Source organism: Centrocercus urophasianus, unplaced genomic scaffold (assembly GCF_019232065.1).
Source record: "Centrocercus urophasianus isolate 14NV4802_14NV808 unplaced genomic scaffold, USGS_Curo_1.0 seq_29, whole genome shotgun sequence".
Taxonomy (NCBI): Eukaryota; Metazoa; Chordata; class Aves; order Galliformes; family Phasianidae; genus Centrocercus; species Centrocercus urophasianus.
In genome coordinates this window covers 7,068,614-7,078,502 of record NW_024884855.1, presented here as the reverse complement: position 1 = coordinate 7,078,502, position 9,889 = coordinate 7,068,614, and the positions used below count along the sequence as shown (strand labels likewise).

The 9,889-nt window shown below is 52.1% G+C and overlaps 1 protein-coding gene and 1 non-coding gene across 4 annotated transcripts in view; one reads left to right on the top strand and one right to left on the bottom strand.

The window, feature by feature from the left end:
• Positions 1–39: 39 nt before the first annotated feature.
• On the bottom strand, positions 40–126 carry LOC122165407. The gene has a single exon (XR_006170467.1). It is a non-coding gene; the product is annotated as a small nucleolar RNA SNORD60 (small nucleolar RNA).
• Positions 127–569: 443 nt separating this feature from the next.
• Positions 570–9,889, top strand: part of TRAF7 (TNF receptor associated factor 7) — a 28,557-nt gene continuing 19,237 nt past the window's right edge. Inside the window, exons 1-3 of one of the 3 annotated variants that reach the window (XM_042827830.1) lie at positions 584–677; positions 3,400–3,461; positions 9,763–9,881. In XM_042827830.1, coding sequence (XP_042683764.1) covers positions 9,801–9,881 — 81 coding nt within the window. In that variant the 5' untranslated portion in view covers positions 584–677; positions 3,400–3,461; positions 9,763–9,800. Of the gene's footprint in view, positions 678–3,399; positions 3,462–9,762; positions 9,882–9,889 lie in introns of all 3 variants that reach the window. The other 2 variants (XM_042827831.1, XM_042827829.1) reach the window with 2 other exon arrangements.

Genomic DNA, 9,889 nt, shown 5'->3' with positions numbered 1-9,889 from the left:
CGAGCCGCACCGCCCGGCCCAGCCCCGCTGCGGGGCCGCGAGCCTCAGCCGTAAAGCGTCAGCAGTGGCCGCGGCCGCCCGCCGCCCTCAGACGAGGTGTCAGAAAAGCAGAAATCATCCCCGGCTCGCCCCGCCTCGCAGCGCCCGCTCGCAGCACACAACAGCCCCACTCACCTCCACCCTGGAAAGGCCGAAACATGCGCTCGCTGTAGAATTTATACAGACCCCGCCGCCGCTATTGGTCAGGATGCCTGTGGACCCAACCAATCCCGAGCAGCTGAGGTGATCGCCGGCCCGCCTCTCCCAACGCTTATTGGTCGACGTTTTTCCTCTCTCCAATGGCGCCGCGCGGCGCAGCGTGGCCCGAGGCGTGGTCTGCTGTCTCCCGATTGGCTCCCGCGGGGCGTCAGGAGAAGCCAGTAGTAACAGTGATTGTAGTGAGGAGTGACTGCGGAAGCGCCAATCAGGGCTCTGCCGAAAGGGCTGCTGGGAATTGTAGTCCCAGCGTCGCAGAGACGCTGCGAGAAGCGGACGGACAGGACTACAAGTCCCGAGGAGCGCAGAGCGCCGCTCTTCTGGCCCGGGCGGCAGCTGAGCCGCTAGACGAGCGAGAGGGAGGCCTGGGGCCGCGATGTGCCGGGATCGGGGACCGGCGCTTCGGCCGCCGCCGCTGCCAGGTACCGCTGGGGGAGCCCACAGCCGAGCGGGGCCGGCGCGGAGCTGCGGGGGCGCTGGGTAAAGCCGGGCCGGGGATTGCGGGGCCTCACGCAGTGTGGGACACGGAGGGGTGGATTTCTGTCACCGCTCCCGAGCCGTTCCTGACATTGTACGGAAGCGTGGGCGCCTTCCAGACCCGTGGCTGTCCCGTAACGTCAGAGACGGCGGCTCAGGCTCTGCTGGAGCCGAGGAGAAGCATGGTACGAGATCGGGGTGTGGGCTGGGGGCAGCAGGCCGGGCTGAGCGCTGTGCTGCCCTCGGAGGAGGTTCTGGGCACCTCTGCCTCGCGCCTGGCAATGGGAGGCAATTCTTTGCTCCAGCCCCGGCAGGCTGGTTGTGCCTCTTCGTTTCCCCGCAGCGAGGTATTGCAGCATGCCCTAAGCAGCGAGCTCCTGTGAAACAGCTGTTGCGTGTTGGCCGTGTTTCTTCCGCTGGTTCCTGCGGACAGCCGCAGTGATCAGTTCGGTCGCAGTGTGTGAGAGATGGCCGTGAAAGCCCTGACAGAGGGAGGAAGGCAATGTCGGGGTTGGCTGCTTGCACGGTGGCTGCAGGAGCTGTGTGAGGAGAGGAGCAGATCGGGAAATGTGTATTGTGTGGGGGTACTGACCATGAGTTCAAAAAGAACAGAAAGTGCTGTCCTCATTGCACGTCTGGCAAGAGGAAATCGAAGAGTTTGGAGGTTTCCCAAGAGTCAGGCAGGAACATGTAGAATCTGGGCTCAGCTTAGTGCCCATGAGTCCTGGGGTGTCCCTGAGTGCTTCTGTCCCAGGTGGGGTTGAAAATGCAGGGTAAATCTGGCTCACAGAAAGCTCTGGGTGGGCTGGTCCTGAGTGCTGGACATTTTGCAGTTGTGGCTGAAGTTGGGTGGTGTTCAGCAGTCACCTCGTGGGCTGAGCGTCGGCTGAGCCTGAGGCACCTTGTAGCCCAGATTGGCACTTTCTGAAGCCAAGTCCAGCTGTGCCAGGAGGAAGGCACTTGAGAGCAAATCCTGGTTTCACTAACCAAACACTTGAGTAATGTGAACACGCTCAGGCTGTCAGATCTCTTCCGTCCATTTTATTCCTGTTATCATCCCTCCTGTGCACTCCCTCACCATGGGCAGTGAGGTCCGTGCTGGTCGTGTTCCCCTGCCCTGGGGCTGGCTGGGGACATAGCAGCTGCCTGGAGGAAGCTGTTGTGCCATGGACCCCCATCCTTAGGGCTCTTCCTTTCTGTGCTAATGAGTTAATTTAGTTATCTGGTTTTCACTGAAGCATCTCTGCAAGCACAGAGTGTGTCACTCTTTGTCGGGCTGCTCAGTATTCAGTATTATGAAGTTTGAGAACTACCTCAAGAGGTTGAGACACTCAAACTCCCTTCAGTGTGAGTGGTGGATGATCCCGTTCCTGCGGATTTCTCAGGTTGGAGGCATAAAGCAGTGCGTGCTCAGGTTGTTTTTGCTTAACCCCTCTGGTCTGTGAGCAGCGCAGGGCAGCACGAGGATTGGCTGAGCTGTGGGATTTTCCAGCCGAATTTGCATGTCGCCCACTGCTCTGCATGCCTTTCTGTTTACATCACTGGGGAGCAATACACACATACACAGCACCAGATAGCGGAAGAGGCATTCTGACTGAGGGAAGCCTGTCTGCAGCTCAGGAACTGGATCATGGTGGTGTGTCACCAGGCCCCGCTGTGCTGGGGCTGCCAGGGGTGAGTCCTGCGGGGTGGCGTGGGCACAGCACAGCATGGGAGCAGCAGGGCAGCACAACATGCGTGTCGTCTGGATCCCATGGGTCAGGCATGGTGCTCACTGGCAGCAGAGCGGAGGAACTGTTCTCCAACCTGTGCCATAACAAGGTGCAAGAGGTGTCTGAAATCCAGCTCAGAAGCTCAATTGAAGCTCATAAGCAGGTGCCTGTTTCCTGCAGCTAGTTGGAGCAGTGTTGAGCTAGTTTTGTGATCCTCCTTTGTGAGGACACGTAATATGTGTGCAGCAATGCAGCGAGTGTTTTCTGGGGTTGTTCCAGGTGGTTTCAGAAGTGTGAAACCCTCTGTTGTTTAAAGCAGGGGTGCTGGTGAGGCAAGGCAGCGTCTCACTGCCTCACCCTTGTGTCCCAAACCATTGTGACTGCAGTGCAGCTGCTGACTGTCTGCTGGGGTAATTTAAACATAGCCTTCCTAGCATGGTGTGGGACACTGAAGCTCAGTGCTCGGTGCTTCAGTGCTTGGTGGATGTGCCACAATTGAAGTGTTGATCTCTATTGATTGCTCAGGAATCAAAGATTTGGAGCTTGTTTATCTAAGGGCAGGACATCACTCTGCTCTCATGCTGCCTGTAAAGCACCACAGTTTCTGGGTTGCTGGCTAAGAGTTCCTGGCAACGTTAGCAGCTTTGGATTGTGCCCAGCTTGTTCTCAGTGGAAAACTGTGCAAAATAACCCAAAAAGGGCACAGATGACTGAAATTTACTGGGACCTTTTATTTGGGAAGAAGCTGATGCATTTCAGATGGATCTTTAAAGTGCTCTGATTGTGCCCGGAAGGCAAACAGGAGCATGTCATCGAGTTTCAAAGCTTTGGAAGATGTTTGGGAAGAGCAGGGGAAGGAAGTGTGATATTTGGTACGTTTTGAGTAATGATGACAGGCTCAGATTTCTTGTGACTTTAACCTGGCCAGGTTACTTTCTGTTTTTCTCTCTTGCAGCCTTGCTGAAGTGCAAACTAACCTGGCCTCAGCCACCTGCACAGTGCTGGCAGAGATGAGAGGTGAGCAAGGCAGTCAGGAGCTGCTGGAGAGGTTTGCTGTGCATCCTCCTGCTGCTCCTGTGCTGCTTACTGAAGCCTTCCAGGCATAGGCTTTCCTTTCTCATGGGCTGTCCTGCCAGGACAGGGTGTTGGCAGGAGTGCTCCATGCCCTGGGCTTTGCTGCTTACCTGGTATGCCATAGAATTCCTTGTATGTAAAATGTGTGTGTTGGGGGAATTCCTTATTCCCTTCACTGGGTTGTGCTAGCTTTGTAGGGAGCTCCAAGCCTGACCAATGCTATTTACAAGTTTTATTGTGCATTTCTTGTGGGAGCCCTTTGCCATTTCCAGTGGCTCCCAGGATTGTGAAGGAATTGGAGTCTTTCTATCTGTTGGATTTTTGTTCTTTAAGTGAGAATAAGGGAAAGATCTGAAGCGTTTTAGGGCCAGTGTTAAGGCTCCTTGTGTGTAAGGGCCAGGTGTGAGAGCTTGGCTTGTGCCCATTCCAGCCATGCCAGCAGTGATGTGCAGACACTCAACCAGCACCAACCAGGGCCAGGCACTGCCAAACTTCATCTGCAGCTTCATGTGCAAGGAAAATGGTGTGGAAGGTGGATGCTTCCTAAAATGGAAGTAAAGCCTCAAGTATGGCTTTTGTGACATGGAAACAGCATGGAACTATGGCTCTGTTCTAACTCAATTCTAGTGTTTTGGGGAAAATGAGATGCTTTGTTCCACCAGAGCAGTTGGTTTTGATCCTGTTACAACCGCATTTGAAAGTTATTGCTTTAGGTTTTAGTGTCAAGTATAGCAAACAGCCAGTCTGTCCCAAGGGCTCGTTAACCTTATGGAAGAAAAGAACATTTACTGTGAAAGTATTTCCTTTTCTGAACTATATTTGCAGAAAGGAATGGCAGCGTTCAAACAGCTGTGCTTCTGTCACACTGCTGGATGTGCCCTCTCAGCTCCGCTGTAAAATGAAGCACTGGTAAAAGCAGCAGCAATTAAAAGTGTCACATTTATTTTTCTTGATGACAGCGCTGTGCAGCTCTGGTCTCACTTCAGCTCAGAAAAGTTTGTAGAGCTTTTAAAAGCAACGAAAAGACTTGTGCACAATGAAAAGCCTTTCTGTTCCGCAGAAGCGAGGAACCACCAGCTGGAAGTGCCACGCTCTGTTGGTAGGACGGAGCTTCATTTCACGTTTGATCTTCTGGCACTGACGCACATCTCAGCACACGTGGCTGGCCGTGTTCTGGTCACCCCAGGGGTGCAGGAGGTGCCCACAGCTCCGTGCTCAGCTGCAGCTCTGTGCGGCTGCCCTGCAAATGAAGGCTGTCAGCATGTGAGCCCAACCCCTTTCCAGCATCCATTGCTTCATGATTTCTGAGATTCAGAGCAGATGGATTAGGAATGTGAGGAGCCATGTCCTCGGTGGATCCTTCCATATCCATTTATAGACCTGTTGCACGTTACTGAGCCCAGTCCTTTCTGAACCTGTCGTTACTGCATTTCTCCACAGCGTGCAGCAGCAACAGGCACTGGTGTTCCCTCTTAGTGGGGTGAAGGAATGCTTCCTGTTGCCTGCATTAGATCAGCCTCCTGCTAGGTTCACTGGGCACACTGTGGCAGAGGGCTGGGCAACTAACAGGCCCAAGTTTGGTTTACTCACAGGCTTCCTGACTTTGTAAATGTTAATTGGCACAGGAGAGTTTGTACAATCTGCACCCTTGGAGATTTCACTACTTATTCTGTAGATGACCATGGTGAGTGAAGCTTACTCAGCAGTGCTTCTTGGGGACCTCATATTTTAAAGTTATTGCTTTAGGTTTTGGTGTCAAGTATTGCAAACATCCCAAGGAATCATTAACCTTAAAGAAGAGAAGAATGTGTAGTACAAAATGATTTCCTTTCCTGAGCAAAGGGATCACCTGAGGAGCACCCGAGGAGCTGCACCCTCTCCTTCCCATGCTGTGTCCTACAGGTCAGACTAGATGCTCGTTGTTGTCATAATCACGGTGTTACTTAAATGCTGTTGCTGAATTTCACAAGCACTTATGAAGGAATGCTATTTCCGCCACAGACGCTGAGCAAGAAAGCCAGTGACTGCGCTGGTGTTGTGAGGTGCAGAGAAACTAGGTTTTGAGCTCATGAGCCCTGCCTTGTGCTTGCTTCGTGCACGGCCCTCCCCTTTCAGGATGCTGTGGACCACTGAGAATCAGTTCACAGCTGGAAAACAACGAGAACACCAGTACAGAACAAAGCGGACAGAGTCTGCCCAAACCGGACCTGCAAGGAGAGGTCTGAGTCCCCAGCTCTCTGCACCCACCTTCTGTGGGGTGGTGCTCCATGTCCTGCCGAGCTGGGCTCCTGGAGCAGCTTAGCTGACTTCAACCTTTGTAAGTGTTTCCCCAGTGATGTACCAATCCTCTAAAGGATGTGTAACCCTTCCTGTTCTGGCTGCGGTGTAGTAGAGGAACAGAAACTTGTCTTTTACCACGAGTACATGGGCTGTGAAATAAGGAAATTCACTTTAGTGCAGCCCATTCCCAGTTTGTGGGGCAGCCCCACGCCTGCCTTCAGCAACACATCGTGGCTCATCTGCCAGTGAGCACCCCTGTGGGTATGGTTTTGCCAGCCCTGCTGTGGGTGAGTAGCTTCAGAGACAGCTTCAGTGAATGGAGAGAGGAAGAAGGAAGAACAAAGCAGACACAGGGCACACAGCTGAGCTTTGTGGGCACAAAGTTCACTGCTGCCACTGTCCCCGCAGGGTGGTGCCCACACCAGGAACTGGCTGCAGGGTAAATTACACAGTATCCGTGGAGGTTGTGCCCTCTGCCATCCCTGCTTGTGCCGTGTATCCCCTCAAAGCCCTGGCCTTGTTCTTAAGGGTGGCTGTAAGGATCTTCTGCTGAGCATTGGGAACTGCTGGGTGAGCTCTGTGCGATGCCTTGCAACAGGAGATGTCAGCCCTCTGCTATGGGCAGCAGTCCCTCAGCAGGGCCCTCCCTCATTCAGGTGCAGTGTTAGGGCAGCAGCAGGAAACAGCCAGCAGAGAATGGCTCTGCTGGTGTCTTTCTGGGCTCTATGATGGGAGGAGTGCTGCCTTTCCCGGCTGTCTGCAGCTGCTGATGGTTGGGTTTTTCCTTGCAAGGATTACAAAACTGGGAACTTCAGGGCTTTTCTTCTCCTTGAATCTCCAAAGCCTGTGTTGATCCCTGTGTTGTGCAAATGCTGAAAGTTAGCCCTTCCCCTACTTTGCATCTGGTTGCTATCAGCCTTGTGATTCAGTGAATTACGGGTTCCCACAGCATCTTTTTTTCCAAGGGAGATTTTTCCCCCCTCTTTTTACTGTCAAAAATAAACACCACTCCATGCACAGAATGCCTGGGTCACAGGCGGGTCCGTGCAGGGCTGTGCTGCCTGGACACACAAGGGCTTCCAGCAGTTCTTCATGCACAGGGATCTTGCCCTCTTACTGTGGCTGCTGTTTTGCTGTCAGCCACAAGCAGACCCTGCAGAGTCCTGGGATGGAACATCTGGATGCTGTGTTCTGTGTGAGCGCTGCCGACCTGCTGCTCTGTGATGCTGCTGGAGATGCTTGGGATTTTTGCAGCCCCTTTGTGTTTGGTTATCTGAGAAAGACTTGGAACCCAAAGGATTCTGTGGTTGCTGGTATTTTTCAGTTACTCCTTGTAGGTCACAGAGTGCATGTCTTTTGTAACACAGGCTTTCACTGTGTGGTTGTCAGCATCTCCTGTGGATGTGATTCTGCTCAGATCCAACAGGTCCAGGTGCTAAGCCAAGGTTCAGAGATCTGGAGGGGATTTTGTAAGTGCTTTGGGAAACTGCTATTAACATCAGGAACACCATCTCTTCTCTGCTTCCTTTTAAGTTCTTTGATGTCAACTGACAAAGGCCTTTTTCAGTGCCTTGTGACAGTGCATTGGCAGGCTGCTCTACAGACATGTCTGCTCTGTTGAAGTCACTCCTGCATTCGATGGTTGCAGAGATTTGGGCTGAGGTTGGCTGTTTTTGTGGTAGCTGGCGTTATGCACATTAGCAAATATTCCACTTGATGTTTTTTCCATTGCTTGCATTCCCCTAGCTTCTATTCAGAGGAGACGGAGGGCAGGTTACCTCCTGCTGCTCACAGGTAGTTTGCTCAGCCACGCTGCAGGGTTTGGGGTATGAACAAGGAGTGGAAAATCCCTGTGTTCCAACCCGTGCTCCTTTCCTTGCTTTGGATTTATCCATGATTTGTTGAAGTGGGATCTTGCATGCCTCTAGGTGGGCTTTGGAGCGAGGGAATGTGCATTTTACTGGGGAGGTGCCCCTGAATGCCCCTGCTGCAGGCAGTTTGGAGCTGTTGGAGCTGCACTGCAGCTGGGAGGCAGCTCCTTGATCTGCACAATGCAGCAGCACGGTCCTGCTTCATTCCTGCTGTTCTTGGACATCAGCAACTCTGCTTAGCATTTCCTAAGGGATCTGGCATTTGCAGGCAGCCAGGACAGAACTTCATAATGTTTGGAAAACATTATTCAGATCTGTATTTTTGAGATAGTCCTGAGCTTGGTTTGGGGCTTTTTGTTTATTGCTTTTGGTTGGGTTTGGGTTTGTTTTTCTTCTTTTTTTTTTTTTTTATCCTGTAGCTTTTCCCAAGAGTTTAGCTCCAAGGGCAGTGATCTCTATGAATGCTGTCCCATGCAGGACACAGTGTGCTGTGCCAGGCAGCAGAGCACTTAAGCAGGGGCTGGGGATGACTCCAGCATCATGTTTGCAGTGTTTAAAATGTGAGCATAGGATACATGCAAAGCAGGGGCTTTTGGGCTGTGACTGAAGGAGCTCTGAAGGGTCCCAGCTGCACCGCTTTGTCATGTCACACCTTGAGCCTCAGTTTCCCCATCTATAAAAGAGGTGATCACACACTGTTATGAAGTGCTTGGAGATTTGGGATGTGTCACCCTTGGATAAAAGAAGATCCTTTGCTGTGAGGAGCCTGCTTCCTGATGAGCCTGCAGCAGGAGCAGCTGCATGGGGAGCAGCCCCAACCTGGCTGCAGGCTGCAGGCAGATGTTCCTGCAAGGATTGGGACCAGGACCACTGCCCTGCCCAGCTGCAGCCCATGGTGTTTGCAGGAGGAGAGCCAAGCACCAGCAAAAAATGGATTTGGGCTGTGTATTTAGTCAACTGTGTCTGGCCAGTCAGTTCTCACTACTGCTGTTTGTCTGATCTGCCTGCTTAGCCCTTGGACTCTGTGGCTGGCAGGGAGAACACCAAGATTCAACTGTACCTTGGATAAAAAGGGATCCTTAATCGGGATTTTTCCTCAGCAGCTTATTCCTGGAGCACTGTGCGGGCTGGGACAGGCTGTGAGTGCCAGCAGTGACTTCCAGCTACGAGGATGAAGGGGCAGCCAAGGAGCAGAGCTCCCTGCTGTGCTGAGCCCACAGTGGGAACTTCTGTCCCAGGCAACATGGCAGCATGGAGCTGCAGCTCCTTCCTGGGGGAGAAGCTTCAGCACCCCTCCCTAAAGTTCTTATAGAACTCTCAAGCCAGCATCAGGTTTCAGCAGAAGTTAAAGAAAGCAAACTCCATGTGCTTCCACAGATTATTATTGTGCAATGCTTTGACTTCGCAAACTTGAACCCGGTAAACAGCTGAAGAAGAGCAGTGAGCCATCTGAGGGAGGGGATTTCTCTCTCTGGGTGATGGTATAGGGGCTGTTTCTGAACAGGAGCTGAGTGAGATCCAGAATCACAGGTGTGTTAATTGAAGTAAGGTTTCTTTCTTAGAGGGATAAGGGCTTTGCTGGTACAGCTTTACATCCTTTTGCCCTCCGTGCATGCGCAGCTCCTTTGACACTCTGTAGACTCAGGCTTTGTCCAAGGCTTTAGCTCAGATCCCTCTGCCTGTTTGGAGTGTGGTGTGCTCTGTGCTGGGGCTGTCAGACACAGCTGGCACACGCTATGGGTCTCATTGGGAACAGAGTGATAGTGGGGCAGTGGGATGCTGTCTTTCTTTGACTGCTGAGGAGTCTCATCTGCAACTGAAGTGATTGTACACTTGTAAAATGATGATGAGTGTTCCAGTATATGGGAGATTAAGGAGTCATTTTAAAAAATGCTGGAGTTTTGGAAAATGCTGAATGCTTCTCCCAGGAGTGGTTTGAAGGGGCCTGACTTTGACCTTGCCACTTGCTTCTGAAAATCCCGGCTCATGTGAGTTTAGGTAAATACTTGGATTTCATACTAGAGGAAAGTGTTCCCTGAGCCTGGAAGATGTACAGTGAACCTAACTCTCTTTCTGTCTCTTTTCTTCCACAGAGCAAACTTCCCATGACTAACAAGTGCTGGTCTAGATTATGAGCTCAAACAAGAACGCTCGCTTCAATCGTTTCTCCAGTGGCACACCAAACATCACTGCTTCAGAAAACACTAACGGGGTAAGTGT